Here is a 19,263-nt window from a genome sequence, read left to right on the forward strand (position 1 = left end):
AAATCTTTTCTCACATATTTCAAAGACATTCTAGTTTCAGTTTGTAAACAAAACAACATGGAAAGCAGTGTCTGAAGAAAGCAAATCTTTCGGGATGCACTCATCTCTTATTGGGCAATGGAACGGCAGCGGAGCCAATCAGATGAAGGAATGAGACTCTTGGAATTCCGCTAAAGATGAGGCGACTAAGTGTAAGGCTGATAAGCCGAAGACAAAATATAAAAACTTTTCGTTTATGTTGGCATCAGTCTGATTTTCATCCTTGCCGTGGGCTTTGAAACAAAAAAGGAGTTGGTGGTTGGTCTTCGTGAGACGAGGGGGCTTCGGCCCCTTAGCAATAGTGAAGTGTGAGAGTGTGCAGCTCCAGTATTAGGGAGTGAATTTTTTTTAGAGAATGGGAAGAATCTCTTCTCATCTCAAAATTTTTTTCTAAATTCTTTGCTGTTTTAGCAATCTAATATTTCATTGCCAGAATGGATTTACGATGGCAAATTATTTTCGTGTTTTGAAATCATAAAATTGATGTAAAATTTCAGTACGTTAAGTACTTGTCTATATAGCCAAGAAAATAAAAATGTTTTGTAAGTATATTCTGATTCTATTCTCCTTGATGTTTCTGTTCTGATTAGTTATTTGATTTGATCTTATTCTAAAAATCTTTTTTTTATTCTAGAGAATTGAGCGTTTCAAATGTTTTGTACTAACCCTATGATCTTAATTTATTTCACAGCACGTGTTACCATCACTATAAATGATTTTATAGCATAAGATTTAAGAGTAGTTTTTAATTGCAGCTTTATTCTCATTTTACAGTTTCTATGCTTGAGTTTTAAATTTATCTTTTATTCTCAATTTTATACACGTGCTGATTACTGATTAATTTTTCGGCCAGTCAGTCTTGATCTTAAATTTTAATATTTAACTTTAATCATTAAGTATTATATATAAATGCTTAAATAAAATAGATAATATTTATTTATGCAATGCCATAATAAAGCAACCACCATGTTATATGAACACCGTGTTATACTTAGTCTTGTATAATTTTACGATAAACGTACAGTGTGCAAAAAAAGGGATCAACCTGAATAACTTTTGGTCTAATGATCGGATTTTCACGTTCTAAGACTCAATCTTAAAGGCTCAAAGAGGTGACTTCAAATATGGTAATTGATATGTACAGACAATATTTCAAGTTACGAAATCAGACAGAAAAACTTACGTTAATAAACATAAATTTTTTTTTGTCTGATTCCGATTTCTGACCCCAAAAATATAGGGAGTAGCCACAATCTGGGAAATATGGTCCCAAGTTTGGACCCCCTTAATGTTATTGTCACAGTATCTCGAGAACCTTTGAAAAATATTTGCATACAATTATAAAATTCATTATCAACATAATTCCTTGCAAAAAAATTATTTAGTAAATCTTTATTCTTTCAGAATAGTCAAAAAATTTTGAATTGTAAGGTATACAATTTTTGCATCATTTTAAAGAAGTGTAACTTTATGTTGCAAAAATTTGGAGCCAAATCGAATCAAATGGTTCCTGAGAAAAAATTCAATTTCTCAGGAACCATTTGATTGATTTGGCTCAAATTTTGAAACATAAAGTTACATTCTTTAAAATGATGCAAAAAATTGTATACCTTACAATTCAAAAATTTTTGACCATTCTGAAAGAATAAAGATTTACTAAAATAAATTTTTGCATGGCATTATCGTTGAATAAATGAATTTTATAATGATGTGCAAAAAGTTTTAAATTTGCTCAAAAAGTTCTCGAGATATAGCGAAATACGCAAAAAGTAAAATTAACATGAAGGGGTCCAAACTTAGGAGCGCTCTCCTTACCAAACTATTGGGACCATATTTTGGTGGTCAGAAATCCGAAATGGTGGGATCTTGTGATGGCAGATCAGCTGGGTTAAGAGATTCGGGAACTAAATTCCATTTCCCTCGCAAACTGAGAGATCTGATTTCTTGGACTCTGTCGTGAAAAAGAAAAAGGTCAACTTTCATTCCTTTTTATCTAATAAAAGGCATTTGCGGAATATCGCCAGAAATTTTTCTTGAATATTTTCAAGTCTGATTTAACTCGATTTGCTAGCCTAGCTCCTATTGTACAGGGTAAAAGTTCAAGTCTAGGTATTATGACTGGTTTTTAAAGGAGCTGCTCGAGATCGAGCTTGAATGAGCTGACAAGACGTCAAGTTTTCGCTTTTCAGAAATACCCATGCAGCATAAGCTACCTTGCTCGAATCACAAAAAATATGTAAACTTAAAAAATTTCTAGACTTTTAAAATCGTCCATGAGACATCTGGGATTCATAATATCTTTCGATTGATTTTGTTGTTTTTGCCATTTTCAAACATTTTTCTGATAGAAGATGGTAGTTCTGCATCCCAAGTGCATTTTAGCTTCCAGCACTGCTGATCTTCGGTCTTAATGTTACTGGGCATGTGTAACCAATGGGATTGAACACTGGGTGAACTTCAGACAGAATTTTACGCTTTCGAAGAGCCAATCAGCTGACAGTTTTCATTATGAGGGCTTGGGACAATAATAACTCAATTCATATGAGTAGGTAATTTTAATCAATTGCACTAACCCTCAGCATATTTGTCACTTTCTAGATGACTAACTGCGTTATTATGTTAAAGCTAATGTTATTGCAATTATTACAAAGTTAATAATATCATCACAATTATTACAAAGCTAATAATGTTATTTTAATTTACAAAATTAATAATGTTCCTTAAAAATTGTAATAATAGTGTGATTTCAATTCCTCTGAAAATTTGAAGAAAAAATGGTTACATTAATCTTGAAATGATTCATGCAGGCTCGTTTCAACGTGTGAATGAAAAAACGTTTTACAGATGACTAAAATTTTCAAGTAATGCAAATATCACTGCATTTGACGATTTATAAATTGTAAATCTAGTAATTTGTACAAATGTTTATTGAACACATTGAAAATTTACTGTATGTTATGATTGCCAACGATAAGAAATACATTCGAAAACATAGGTGCACAAGAATTTTAAAAGCAGAAACAATTTTCCTACGAAAAAAAATAAATTTACAAGACATTTTGTAGCTCCTAAAATAAATTCTGATACTGTAGAATTAACTGAAATAATTTTTAAAGACAATTTCCTATTTCATCTTCTCCCAGTGCTATTGGAAACTTAAAAGGATGATAAAATTTATTTATTGTGTTGATATTCATACAATTTATTAACAGTTCCCTTATTAACATATTATTTATTAACAGTTTCGTATTAACATATAATTCATTAACAAACAATTATACACCGAAAATTTCAAAAGTGCGAAAAATGTCTAAAAAATGAAACAACTCTGCTTTTAAACACACCTAGCTTCTGCCTGAATAATTCTTTGTCTCTATCACAATTGTACGAATTCCTAAGAATTATGATAAACAGTTATTAGTTGAGCGATTTGGTAGTTAGACACTGTAGAGAACGATGCTTTTTAATACAAATGTCCTTGCTTCTTTAGAAAAATTTATGTTTGTTGACGTTTCAATTCGTTAAATTTTAAAAAAATTTACTCTGAAATGACATTATCTCAGATTCAAGTTTTGGGATATGTAAAATCCTATCCAATATTTATCTTTTTTTAATCATTATGTGGCAATTGATAAGCCAGGATGGTATAAAGCACGTGACTAGAAAAAAAATTATGAACTTTAATAATAAATATATTTTAACTTGATTCACTTTTTTAAACCATAAAAATCTATAACATGTTGATTGTACAGTTTTAAAAAGTATTAAAAAAATTTCACAAAATGTTCAATTTTTATAAATTTTAAATAGGATGTGCAATCAAAAGATATTAACCTATATTAAAGTTTTTTTTATAATTTTTTAAAAGCCATCTTTTTTCACTTTAAATATACATATATATATATATGACAGAAAAAAACTTTTAAAAAAATCAGGTTTTTAACAAGATTGAAGTCTCAAACTTGGACCCTCATCAGATATTAGGAAAAACTATAAAAAAAAGTTTCATTGTGATATTTTGTAATTTTTAGGGTGATTAAAAGTCATGATAAATAAAAATTTGCCAAAAACAAGGAGAGGGCGTGACTTGAGAAATTCACTTGGGAATGAAACTCGGTATATTAGTAATGTGCCTTATGGGTGTTTCACGCCTTAAAATAAAGTGCACTAGCAAGCTGAATTCAAGAAAAAATCATTTGAGAATTTAAGAATACTTTACATGCCAGTTCATGTCGATAATAGTGCTATAGGAAATCTGACTGACAGCAAGACGCTTCGAGTTTGAATTGTGCTGTGGGCTTTTCTTTCCAATAGACATTTAATTCGTTTTAAGATAGTATTAATTTAATTTTATTTATTGTATTTTTTAGATTAGATATTTTTTGATTGAACTACAGTAATAATTTATTATTTCAATGGTATATGCTGAAGCCGGTATGTATGCTCAGGGTGGCCACTCAAATGAGGTTTCAAATTTCCAGGATTTTTTCAGGATTTCCAGTAAAAATCTTAAAATTTCCAGGTCAGCGTGTTTTTTTCCCCCCTGCTAAAGTGCAGTATAGATACATGAAAAGTGTCAACATTAGTGTATTAGTCAATATAGTGTAGTATTTCATTTAAAATTTTATTTTTTAAATATATCATCTTGAATAGATGTGGAAGAAACAATATGTTTAGCTTGCAGAAAATAACGCTTTTAATGAATAAATTTTTTTTTAAGTGTTAAATAGTTTTTGCACAAAATGTACCAAATAGCAATGATCCAAAACAACCTTGGATAAGTACTGTTTAATATATTTTTATTAAGCAAAAGAAAATAATTCCAGGTGATTAGAAACCAATAAATTCTTATATTTATTTACATTTCAATATAGAACCATTTTATACTGTATTTTATACAAACAGTGCTCTTTATAAAATTCATTGAAATAATTTTCTTTAAACCAATATCATAAGTCAAATGTTTAAATAATGTTGTTTGTTTCAAATTAGCACTATTATTTTAAGTCATATTCAGAATTTGTAAACGAAATTTTTTTAATTTCTTGTTGCATATTCTATAGGAAAAAAAACTAGATTCAATTCTTTAACTTTTATTCTTTTTTCCCCCGTTTCTTAATGGAAATTAGAATGTATTAAGAATTCCAATCTAACATGGCTTCCTAGTTTAGATAAGTCAATTGGTTTTGTTTTTACACCTGGGCAATTCCATGGTGTTGGAAAAAAATGAACATTAATTTCTTAGAAAAACTATCTTACAAAACAAAATTTTGCTGAGAAAAATAATTCATTGGACAAAAGCTTTCAGAAAAAAAGTGCAAGATAAAATCTCTAAATTATAACCAATTATTTTTTTGAGAATTTTATAAAGTTAAAAATATTAAAACATTTTGAATTATTTTGTTAAAAGAAAAAAAATACCCCCCCCCAAGCAGAGGAACAAACTTCAACAATTAATGAATTCAGCCCACAGAATAAAAAAAAGACTTAAAAAAAAAAAAAAAAACACTTGACGTTTATGAACAGAAGCAAATATCATAATCCTTTCTTCCACATTTTTGCCTTTCTTATACTACATAGTCCCATAACCTCCAATGAGGTCAAAGATTTCTCCATTCATTTCCCAACATAAAAGAGTTAGAAATGGCATTCTAGTTTAACTGGGTAATAATAAAGAGAATTTTAATGCAAGAAAAGTATTGCTGAGTTGTTGATATTTCAACTTCTTTACGATAAATTTACGTCTAAATAAAAGTGGATATAATGGATGGTAACATAATTTAAATTAAAAGAAAAATTCCAGCTTTTCTTTGAAATTCCCTGATTTTTCCAGGTTTTTATCCAAATTTCCCTGACTTTTCCAGGTTTTTACCAGTATAAAAAAATTCCCTGATAATTCTAGGTTTTCAAGGTGGGTGGCCACCCTGATGTTGCACTAGTAGAGCCACTTACATTAATTAGAAGAAAAAAATTACTTCTTTAGTGCTTCATTGTGCCTACAGAGATAAACCATGATCTAATAAACGCATTAATTATTAATCCGCAATTCATTCTTTTAGTTGTTATTTATCTAAAATTCGATCAACATTATTTCCACAAGCACGTAATCCGAACCAAGCAAACCCAAATCAAAGACAAAATATTAATAGTATATAGGTAAATTATATATAGTGCTATAATAATAGTATTCATAAATATTGCTTATAATAGTTAAAAATTAAAAATTGATTTGAGTACATTCGATATATTACACATTAATACATACCGTAATTTTGTGGAGATAGAACGTAACCTTTATGATTTAAAATTTGGCTTGTGTGGCATATCGAATGGGGTGGCCTATAGAGTGTCCCCCCCCCAACTACTTGACCTTAAAGATTCTATTTTGTTGAATTGATTCTCTTAAATTTCATTATTGCTTCTCATCATTATATCTATTACAGTGATCTCTTTTATAATTTACACTCAATAATAATTTAAAGAATTAACAATGCAAGTGAAAAACAGTTAGAATGTAACAGCAGTGCAATAGATCAACGAAGCGGTTGACAAATTCCCGAAATCACCCTACGAATAGTTTTTTAAAAGGATCCATAGAAGTACGATTTCCCCTCCCCCTTTCTTCTGCTGTAGGTGTGAAGAAAAATAACGTTTATTAATAATACATTCTTCTAAAACAAATTTGTGGGGCGAAATGCTTAAATGATCTAGTTTGAAAGTTAAGTTTATTCCCACTTTCATCTGAAGGTCAACTTAATTATTTTTACTTTTAGAAATATACAATGAGCTATTGTTTTTATATTAACAATTGTCTTTATAAGATTTTGTTTAATTACCCTTGCAGATTTCTTAAACATTTTATCAGATTTTTTCGGTCCATAAAAATAAAAAAAAGCGCCACAATGCTGTACAAGACCAGTACATTTTGGAGGAATCATTTCAACTTTTTAATTATTATAACCATTGTTTATAAATATTATTACATCTAACCAATATCATTTTATTATTAGATTGAAAATTACTGTGAAAAACGTCTTCAGCACGGATGAACACCAAATGGCTTGCTGTTACGCAGGTTTCCTACCGCTAAGCCACTGCAGTGTTAATGTTATTAAGATTTAACTAGTATATTAATTATGCTTAAATCTTAAAATATGTTTTCTTTTCGTGTACTTTATTATTATTCAAGGAGTGAACAACCTCAAGAAAGACTACTAACATATCAAGTACCTCAAGGTGAATTTCCGAAATCAATGTAAAATAAAAGAGCAATAGTGTACCAAAAAATTCTTTAAAGAACAAATAAATATTTTGAATAAAATTTCAGCTAAAATGTTGTATAAACACGGAAACTGTAGAAAGATTTTTAGAATACATTATTTTTATAACTCTTACACCAGAAAAGGACTATAATGACAATGGAACAAGGTTTTAATAGCCATTAAGCTACTCTCGTATATTTAAATTTTTTTTTTTAAATAAAATATTTAAAAATGCAATTAAATGAAATATTTACTTCATTGGGGGCTTTTTGTTGAGAACTATACAATGCATTAACAGATCCAGGAGCAATATTATGTTTTCTTTTACTATGATTAGTCTCTAAATTCTGTTTAAGCTTAGTATCAAATTCTTCATCAGATGAGCTATCTTTTGATCTATATGATGATTTTCTGTTCTGGGACTTTCCTGGAAAAAAAAGAATTTCAGCAAAACATAATAGTAATATTAACTAATGAAATTTTGAAAGGTTATATTATAATCATAAAAAACAACTTAACTTTCTCTACTGCAATTTTATAAAATTTGAATCTTGTTTAGTTATTATGATGCACACTTGGTAGCAAAACTAGCATGGCCGGCAGGCACCACAGATTTATTTTGGAATTGCAGACAAAAAAAAATTTTTGTTTTTGAACCTAAAATTATGTTAAAAAAAAACTCTCTTCTGTATTTTTTTCTTCCCCTTTTAACCGTCATGCAGAGCTTGCTTTGATATAGCTGTCTTTTAGGACAATTTGTAAAAGTGGGAAGTTAGGCTAAACTTCCAAGTCCTTGGGATTTAAAAATATTTGCAAGCTTCCCCTGAGTTCTATTTTAGTTTTCAGGTAATTCTTTGAAACCCAAAATTTCAACATTTGAAACACAAAATCATTCTTAAAATTATTTTTAGTGTTAATTTATTTTAATATCCTAAAAGTAATTAAAATTTTACTGTAATAGAATTTTTGTTTTAGTAATGCAGTAATTTCTTCATGAACTGCAATGTTAGATACTCTTGCCTTCTAAAACTCACTAATTGCAACATTTGAATAAAATATTTTAACACAAACTCTGCAGATAAATTTTAGAATTCACCATAATCTTGCTGCACATCAATACAGAGGGTTCTGCTACTGGGAATGCACATAAATCTAAATTTTAACTACTTTTTTCACCTTCTTTAAAAATCTACTAATAAAAATTACAGATACATACCTGCCAATATTGGCAAAATAAACTAACGGAGATTTTTCTAGCGAAATGTTTTAGGCTATGAGTAAAATTTTGATACACCATGCTTAATCATGTAAGTCAAAAAGAGAAATTCGAAATAATATAAGCACTTGCATTTAGTGAAGTAAAAAATATGTATATAAATCTTAAAGAAGATTTTTTAAACCATTATTTATAATTACTTAAATTATTAACACTCAACATACTACATTACTAGCAATGACACTATCTTTTGAGGAATAAGAGAAGTATTTTCGCCATCAGCGGATATTTTATTGACAAAATATTTTTTAAAAATTTCTTCAACAAATACAGAGAAATTTGAGAAAATATGGGTAAATAGGAGAAAATTGTAAAATACAGGAATCTTTGTTAAAAAACAGGATATTTTGCAGATATCAACATTAAAATTTATAAATCCTCTTTATGCACTTCTAAATCAAAAAAGTAAGAACGAACCATTATAGGCAAGAGGAAAGTCGATGAAGTCCATCCGATTAAGACTAGATTTGCGTTTTGAGCTTTTATCTTTATAGTGCTGATATGGTCGATCAGTTTCTTGCATTTGGTCATTAGCATTCTTCATAACCTGAATAGTATACAGAATAACTATAGACAAACTAGCAAAATAATAATAACAATTCTAGAGTAAAAAGTCAGTCAACATTTATGCTGTTACAAATATGCTATATAAATAACAAAAAATAATAATAAAAATTCCAGCTATTTATAATCAGAATTTTTTTCACTTATTTACTAATAAAATTATATCTCAGGATGCATTAAGGGAAATTGAATAAAAATATCTGGTGTTATGTGAAATACTAGTTATAGTTTGTAAAGAAAATATAAAACTATTAAATGCCATAAATGAAATGCTAATAATGCATAATTATTCTAAATTCACGGAAGTCAAATTAATGCACATAGTTTCATACAAAATTATTAACTTTCAGTTTTTCCAGTTAGAGCTGAGATATTTTGACTCATGGAAACATTAGATAATTTTAAAATTTATCATGGGAGTATAAATATCTATATATAGATAGAATGATTCTACTTAAGAGATAATTTATCTGCAATTTAAAAATATAATAAGTATTCAAATTACTTGTTTTCTTAATGGCATAGACATATATTTTTGGAATAGCAAATGTAGTTATTTAAGTTATATGTAAGTATTAGACATTTAATCTTTTAAATTTAGAAAATTATTTAAAAAAATTATTTTATTTAATTGAAAAATTTTTGCATAGAAGATAATTCTAAAAATAGTTTTATATGCTACGAAAAAAATTGTAGAATTGTAATTTTAACTAAAAAAATATATTTTTATAGTATTTTAAAAACAAATATATGTAGAAGTCACAGAATGAGAAAAGAAAAATTTGTATTTCAATGCAATAGCAATATATATATTACTTTTTTAACCATCATAATTTCTATTTAATAGCTAGTAAGTTGTTTGTTATGAGGTTCTAAAAACAAGAAATATAATCAATGTAACTTGTTTTCTCTTTTGTGCCACAAGTTATTGCAAGATTACCTTAGCATTCTCATTGTACATGGAGAGGCAGTTTAGCTCCTTTTGATTTGTTCTTTTGTGATCAAAATGAATATCATTATCTGAGTTTAACACCTTACCTAAAAGAAAATTGCTAAGTTTATAAACAAAACGGTACATTGGTGATATCATGAGATAAAAAAAATGCTAAAGAAATTTTTTAGAAAAGTCCTGATAAACTAAAAAAAACACTTAATGTAAACATAATTTTATTCAAAATATCCTTAATTCTCACTTACCACAAGCTGTGTCAGGTACAGAAGACTTGTTTACATTTCTTATCACAGTCTCATTTCTATAAAAACAAGTTATTAGTATTTGTGAAATCAAAATTGAATACATAGATGTAGAAAAAGATTTAACCTTTTATGTAGATAAAATAATAATAATAAAAAATCACCAAAGTTATGAAATTTTACTGAATTCCACAACTATGATTGCCAATGATAACTAAATACATACTTACTAAATTAAATAGGTGAATAATGGGAAATTAAAAGCTATAAAAAATTATATGATTTTAAAGCATTTAAAAGCTGAAAAAATAACTTTAAAATTTATAATTTTGCTATTCATTATTACTTAGAAACACATATTCACTTAATTTTTAAAAACAATTCCACAAATGCTTTTTTAGATAACAGAGATTTGGTCACTATAAAATATTGTGAAAATTAATGTAATAATTATATCAAAACAAAGCATTTTTAACTAATATTAGATCAAGGTGTTGAAATGTACTAAGTGTATTAGAAATTTAGAGTGCATTACTCATAGACCCTTGCCTTACAATCAATAATTATTTTTCTAGAAGCTTTGGAGGAAAAAATTATCTTACCAAAATTGCAAAATGTAGAGGCACTAATTCAAAGTTATTATTTTTCTTGTGCGTCTCGATATAGATGTTGCTTTCAATCAATAAGAAAGGATTTCGTAGTGTATTCAGAAGTGGCAACTTACTAAAAGTCTTAAAACATTAGCTATGAAAACTAATTCAAAGGGTCAAAAGATTTAAATTTGTTCCCAGTTTATTTATTTTTTATTAATATATTCTTTAATTAAAATATATCTAGTTAAGGAATTTGTTTACAAATCAACAGTATAAATTTATATTTAGTAAAAAAAATAATAATAAAAAAAGAGAAAAAATTATAAAATTAGTTTTTCTGTAGGGAAATAGGTATTTTTTTTATCAGCGGCCTGCAAGTAAATCTAACTATTTATTTATTATTATTTTATATTTTGCGCTAAAAGCAGTTGAATTTAACTTGTGCCTGGATAATGTAAAAGTGTCAGGAAAGTTAAAAAACTAAACTAAACTCAGCGGCCCTAGAGGGCCAAGGCCTACTGTGCCCATTTCAGTTTTCTTGACCTTGGGCTGCAGGAACAGATGTTCCGGTCAGGTGGTCAGCCGAACGTGGAACCCCCAGTGTTTAGTTCCCAAGCATACTTGGTACTCATTTATCAACCCACTGAAGGGATGAAAGGCTGAGTCAACCTTGCCTGAGTCAACCTAATCAAAACACTAAGACATTATTAATTGAAATTGATATAAAAACTGAATTTATTGTGCCTTCCTGAAAGCTAATGTTTTTCTGTTACCCTCTTCTAAAGAATGTTGTGTGCATCTAACGTAATGCTATTAAATTAGAATCCAATCTATATTCCGTCTGAAAGAGTAATTACAAATGGTGGAAAAACACCTGACAAAACAACATATTCGTACATACATGGTTCTATTTTATATGGCTAAATATTTTATATTTAGCCATATAAAATATATATTTTATATGGCTCTATCAATCTATAAATAATACAAGCTACATGAAAAATAAGCAAAATTCAGAACAATAAACATGAATAATAGAACTTCATTTTTAGTATGAGGCTACAAAATAAAAAATAATAGCTTCATTTCTTAAAATCATAAATTACAAAAACAATGCTGAAATATTAACAGCACTTTTTTGTTATTTTTTTAAATGTTAAAATGTTGCATTCCTATTCAATATTTACATAGATGGTTCTAAAAATAAATATGATAATAGTTACCTATAGCAGGCATTCATGGATGTCATATCCTCAAACCCAACAGACCTCCTTCTAGCATGAGTCCGTAAAGACCTCAAAGATAACTTTTCATTTTGCTCAGCCAGATAATTTTGTTTAGCAGTGGTTTTAAGTTGATTCTGGTCTCCATGCAATGGTGACCTTTTATTTTCATCTCCTTTATCCGAGAAATAATCTGCCTTTTTGGTATAAACTGGTATGAAAGACGCATGATTCAAGTGAGCATTGTTATTTTGGCGAAAATCAGCATTTTCTTTTTGAGCTGTTCCATCTGAAATTACACTCCTCAAGCCTGATGCTGAGCTTGATACTTCATTTTTAGACTTGGAAGCTATGCACATCGTATCCATTTTGGAAGGAAGAAAATAACTACAAAAGATTAGATCAATTAGATTGAAATTAAATTAGACAAATTTAGAAAACTAAAAATCATCAGGACCGAACCAAAATTGCGAACCTGCAACTACCATGCTTTTGGTATAGTGCTAATGGCAATGCAATGAAATACAAATTTATAGAAGATTATAAAATTTTATGCTCTAGAACCATGACTCAAATAACAGTTTTTATAAACATGCTAAACATAAAAAATTAGCTGCCTTTGGAACAACAAGTTTGTTGAGTTTTAATAGAATTGGCTTAATATAGCCAAAAATCAACATTCTTTGGCAAGCTAGCAACATTTATTTTTAAGGAATTCTCCTATCAAAATGAAATAAATTTTCTCCATCATAAAAATCTGTGTAAGTCTTTTACCCACAAGAATATACCGATCTAAGATAATAGGAATACGTTTTGAAACATAAATTAAAGAAAACATTAATAAAATCACAAATCATTAGTATTTATATGGAAATATTTATAGTCTTATCAAAAGTTAAAATTAATCTGAAACCTTTATTAAAAACAGAATTTTATTTTCCAATTATTTATTTATTTATTATGACAAGAAAAGGTTTTTTTGCTATTATAAAACAATTTTGAGACCCAGTATTCAAATACTAACCTAAGTCTTTCAAAGGTGTAACTAACCTAAGTCTTTTAAAGGTGAGTAATCTAATACATAATCAATATATAATTGTTAACAATCAATGACCAGTTTCCTTTCTTAATCAAAAAAAAAAAAAAAAAAAAAGATTTGCCAATGACAATTTTATTTGAAGAATACAAAGGTCCTAGCATTAGAGTTAAATATACCTAAATGACTTAATGAGAATAAGCAAAGGCATAATCAAAATTAACTGAGATAGTTATTATTAGAATTTCACTAATGATTGATAACTCATGTTAACCCACATATTTGTTGCTAGCATGTCTTTTTAAACTCTTAAAGAAAATGAATGTTGAACTTTAACTTTAGCAAGCTGTAAGATATTCTAATTTTCCCTAAATTTTCTCTGTTTTCATTTATTTATTTTCTTTTTTTTTAACTATTCATTTTGTAACCATGCTGTTGTAATAACAGTATATGCATACACTAATATTAAAAAAAAATGTTTTTTTTTTCTTCTTTTTTTTAATGCAGTATGTAAACAATATAAGGAAAAGGAAAATACTACAAAATAATACAAAAAATATTAACAATTTAACAATTTATAGGGGAAAAAATCTGTGTTAAGCATTAAGAACATTCAAAAGATAAGAAATGGAAAGCTTAACTTGTTACAACAAATTTCAAAAATGCATTTTTTTCTCTAAAAACTAGAAAGACTTCTTAGACTAGACCTTTCATCAAATTTCATAGTGATCATTTCATTTCATATTTTTTGATGACCACATTATTTTATTCAGTTGCAACAAGGTGACCATTAACCTTTCTTTTAATCAGCAAAATTTAATGAGCTACATTAAAATCTTTATATTTAAACTATGGTTTATAACAAAATTGATTCATAATTACTAATGCTCCTACTTTTGAAAAAATCCTTAGGTCACGCAATCGGTTCATGAAATAAGTGTCTTACTATTCTAGGTGATTAATTATTCAAATTGTTAGATTTTTCATTGAAAATGATATTTTTTAAAATGTTACTAAGGATAAAACTTTGGAGTGCTTTGTAAGAAACAGTATAAATAATTGTAGTTTTAATACAAAAATTATTGAAATTGGAATTGCTAAGATGTCGTGTTTATGCTTAAGATCAACTTAAAAAGTGGCTAGCTCAGTGGGTATACAGTTTACCATAAAAGTTAACCTCTGCTGATTTTCTTTTTAAAGTTTCTTATGCATAATTACCCTATTCTCACCAATTTTAAGGGCAAGTAATGATATAGAAATCTTCCGTTTATTTTCTACACTTTATGAAATACTCTAAAACAAAATTGGATACACAAGGCTCAATCATGATGTCTTTAAATCATAGGTACTAAATGTGAAAGCTAATTTTACCATATTTTAAATTAAAATGAATTCAGTATTCTAAAAATTCTTGACATTAGGGATGAAAACTATGTTTGGCATGACAATCCTATATCTAACAAAGAGAAAAACATAAATCAGTGTCAAACTTTTACTCTTGAATGGCCAGTACTTGATTATGGAATGCAAAAGTAAATTCAGAGATTGTTTATAGGCAATGTTTATAAGAACGAGTCAAGGAATAATTTAAAAAAATACAGAATAAATAAATAAATATTACAGTAATATAATTAATATCCATTAATAATGAGTAAAATGTTGATTTCAAAAGTTTTGGCATATTCTATATTTGAAACACTTTAAAGAAATTTTAACAAATTTTTAACTTGATAAAAGTATGAAATTATTCAACATTGGAAAAAAGTTTACCATATCAAAATAGATAATAAATAACAAATAACACTCAACATAAACATACCTGTTTACTCTTACATCTTCTCTACACCCTGCAAATTAAAAATTCAAAAAATATAAGGAAAAAGAAATCAGACATTAAAAAAATGAAATCAAAACAGTAACAATATTATGAAAAAACAACATTAGAATATATTTTTAACAGAATGGTAATAACAACTTACTTTAAAAATTATCTCAAATTAAATAAATATACGATTTGCATGATGTAGTAAACAATAAGAGTTTACTGATTTATAAATATCACAGAACATTGGTGACTGAAAAATATTATTACAGCTAAAAAAGTTCATTATAAAAACACAACTCACAACAACACAGCTGAAAATAATTTTCGATATTAAACTTCGATTCGTACGATTACAATTTAAATGATACATTAATCTCGATTACGATTAAATGACAAGAAATAGAGTAAGGCGTATAGCTAGGCCACCGTGCCGTTTAGCACTTGAGTACGCCATCTAGGTATTAAATTTATTTCCTGTCAACCATATCTTTCTTTACTTTTTAAATTTAAAAAATACCTACTTTCACCACTACGATTATACGATCAATTTAGTTTTGAATCCCGCATAAGATCTGAATTTTAAAAACAAGTCATACAACATATCTTTTTTCAACGGCTTCAGATTTCTGATCTCAAAAATATAGGGATAGCCACAATTTGGAAATATGGCCCCAATAGCTTGGTCAAGAGAGCAGTCCAAAGTTTATTAATGTTTATTTTATTTTTTTGGGTACATGGCCATTTTTAGAAAATTTTTTAAGCGAAATGAAAAATTTTTGCTCACAATTGTAAAATTTGTTTAGAATTCGTATAAAATTTTTACGTCAGTCTAAAGTATCTAATTTTACGAGGCAAAATACAAAATTCGATCGAAATCGGTTTAATAGTTCCTAAAAAATCGAATTTTAAAAAGTCGTATATTCAAAAGTCTTTTTCTCAAGAACTATTCAACCAATTTTGCACAAATTTTGTATTTTGTTATCAAAAATTACTTACTTTAAAATGTATACCTAATTAAAATGTAATTAAATAAATGTATTACTTACTAAAAAATTGTATACCTTACGATTCCAAATTTTTTCAACTATCATTAAATAAAATAATAAATATTAAATAACATACATTTTTTGCATGGAACTTTCTTTGGATAATCGAATTTTATAATTATATTCAAAACATTTCAATTCGCTTAAAAAGATCGCGCAAAATAGGAAATACGCAAAAAATGGAATTAACATTATGAGATCCAAACTTTGGATCGCTCTCCTGACCGAAATATGGGGACCATATCTCTCAGATTAGGGGTATCTCCTATATTTTGGGGGTCAGAAATCCGAATCCGTGGAAAAAAATGGTATGTTTGTTCAGAAAAAGTGAGATTTTGTAACTGATTTCGTAACTTAAAATATCGTCTGCGCTAATTAAATAGCATATTTGAGGTCACCCCTTCGAATCATTAAGATTGAGTCCTGTCCTAGATCGTGAAGATCCGATATTAGATCCAAAATTATACAGGATGGACAGTTTTTTTTATTTTTTTTTTATTTTTTCTTTTTTTAGTTTACTGCACTCTTGCTTCAGTTGCTATTCTGGTATTTTCCTTTTTACTCGAATATACTTTATTTCTTACCAGAAATACCGAACTTCATAAAAAAAAACTGCCTAAGGAAAAATATTGTTTATATCATTTACTAAAACAAAAATTATTTAAAATTATTATTACGATAAAAAATAAAAAAAAAATAAAAAACAAGGGAAATTTTTTTTTTAAAGTTCGGAAATTGAACCGTGAGGTGTGTTATTCCCAACACTCGAATACGCCTCTCTGGTCAGATTTATGGAAATGTATTAAAATGTTTCCCGCTTTTATATTTTTCCCATTTAGATTGTGAAAAATATATATTTTTTAAATTTCTGCGATGTTTCCTTTAATCACTATGTTTGATACAGTATTGTAATCCATATAGTTTCACAGTTTAAAAATTTTAGCTGGTTTGAAAATCGAAACAAGAATTAATGTTCTTCCAACTCCTATGGCTATCCATACTCTATTGAAATGCATGCCTAGTATTGCTATAAAAAAAAATTCTACTATGCGCAGGATATGATTTGAAGACAAAACACTGGAGCGTCCTCGAAATATGTTGCGATTTGAGGACAGCTATATATTTATGGAAAATGTGTGCAACAAAGTTGTTTTTTTTTCTTTTTTAAAAATTAAAAAAAAAATTCTGTTTAAGAAATATTTACACTGGATGTGATTTTTTTTTCTTGCGAATCGGAGATTGAAGTGACTACTGGTGGCACAGAGCAAAACTCTCTACATATGGCATCACTTCACATGCTTTCACCTCAGCGTGTGGATAGTCACAGGAGAAGGAAGTACCCTAGATTCCATCTTGATTTTCAAATAGATTAAAAAATTTTATGTTAGGAAAACATATGAAACTGAAAACTGCATTAAACATCGCTCTAAAAGGAAAATATTTTTGGCAATTAAATACGAAAAATAATATGGAAGGGGAAAATATCGTAGTACATTCCCATACAACTGAGAAAAGGAGAGAGATGGGGGTAAGATCAAGACATGAAAACGGTCGCCTAGATTACGTATTCTAGAATTGCGATTGCGAATAAAAACCTGGTTAGCTGGTTTTTCACAGGCAAGTGTGCATGCGAAAATAATTCTAAACAGACAGATTAACCCATGAAAGTCTAACGCTTTTCTCCGACCTGTAAGGCGCAAATTCGGATATTATTTAAATAAGATAACAAAGTCTCTTAAATCAAAACAATTAAATTTTCATATCGACAGAAATAAAAGGGAATATTTTTTTTCTCTAAAGAGAATTGGTTATTTAAATAACTAATTTACAAGTTTTGGGCTAAATATTAGGTGTACTTAAATAAGTGTCTTAAATAAGTATAAATAATACACGTGAATACTTGTGGTAAAAGTCTTTTGCCCAACTTTTAAAAAACTGCGTCTTTAACCCTCTGATTCCGATCGAGTCCTAGAATTTGTGTCCCTTCATTACGGGGGTTTTCTGAAAGCAGTTTCTATGATTGAACTCGTCCAAAACTATCTTCCTGTGAGGGGTTGAGGAGGGGTCATCGTTTTCTCGCAGTTGAGTATTCAAAATCACTCATGCGGCAAAGGAGGGGAATTGTTGACAAATTAGAACATTTACATGAAATATAAGTTTTCCGAAAATAAAAGTTTAGCACCTTATTGGCGATTTTCAAGTAGAGGAGTAATAAATTATACTTTAATTTTTTTCTTTCTTTTATTTATTTCGTTCTTTCTTTCTTTTTTTCTATTCTTTCGACATTTTAAATAAGAGAGGAAGACTCTTTTGATAAGTGCCGAATATTCAAATTATCTCATCCGTTTAATTTTTGTATAAGTACAGCGATTTATTAATTTTATTTAATGCAACATGGTTTATGAAATCTAATATTATGATTGTGTTATCTTTAAATTTATTTCTTAAATAAAGAAATTAATACTAAACGGTTCCGAGTTATATTTTAGTAAATTTAAGAGTATTAGCTTTTAAAATAAATCAATAATAAGAAACGGCTTCTGAAACATATCTTTCATTTTATTAAGTGTCCTGACCGAAAAAAAAAATTAAGATGCATGCAATATAATTGTTTACGACTTGCTTCTTAATTCAAATCAACAGTGTTCAAATTGACAGGATTTGCAATCATAATTACTTTGTAATAACGTTACTGAAGAATACAGTTGAATAAAAATATAAAAATTATAAGTAATTATTATTCTTGTATGTTCATAAATCAGTCATTCATATGTAGCGGGATTGATATAATTAAAAGTATTTCTTTAGAATAAACTATTGTTATAGATTGTCATAATTATAAGGAGTAAAATCTACTTACTGAAGTTAAAAAAGTTTTTTTTATAATTTCGACAGTAATTCATACTGAAATATAAAACATTTTAAGCATATTTATTTTGTGCGTTTTTTATTTTATTTTTCTCTGCATCTATATTTATATGGATCTATATTTATATGGATCTATATTTATATACACCTATAACTATCAATTTATGAGTTTGTGTTTCGTATTAATTAGGACTGTTAGTGCATTTTAAAATTTGGACAGAAGATGAAAGAAACTAATCTACCACTCATCTTAAAAATTCTCTAAAAAATTTAATTACATCGTTCAAGAGTTTGAAAAATAGAATTTACTCATTGGTTTTACAGATACCTTTGCTAT

At 27.8% G+C, this 19,263-nt stretch overlaps 1 protein-coding gene across 1 annotated transcript in view; it reads right to left on the reverse strand.

Annotated features, from left to right (window-relative positions):
• The window catches only part of LOC107441251 (uncharacterized), a 46,628-nt gene that overhangs the window by 1,462 nt on the left and 25,903 nt on the right, over positions 1-19,263 (reverse strand). The window contains exons 3-8 of the mRNA XM_087168871.1: positions 15,007-15,034; positions 12,152-12,538; positions 10,339-10,394; positions 10,082-10,179; positions 8,995-9,124; positions 7,556-7,728 (exon numbers count right to left, since the gene is read on the reverse strand). Of these exons, the coding sequence (XP_087024997.1) occupies positions 7,556-7,728; positions 8,995-9,124; positions 10,082-10,179; positions 10,339-10,394; positions 12,152-12,538; positions 15,007-15,034 (872 nt within the window). The remainder of the gene's footprint in view (positions 1-7,555; positions 7,729-8,994; positions 9,125-10,081; positions 10,180-10,338; positions 10,395-12,151; positions 12,539-15,006; positions 15,035-19,263) is intronic.

The sequence above is a fragment of the Parasteatoda tepidariorum genome, chromosome 7 (assembly GCF_982258835.1).
Source record: "Parasteatoda tepidariorum strain Cologne lab strain chromosome 7, Ptep-v5.0, whole genome shotgun sequence".
NCBI lineage: Eukaryota > Metazoa > Arthropoda > Arachnida > Araneae > Theridiidae > Parasteatoda > Parasteatoda tepidariorum.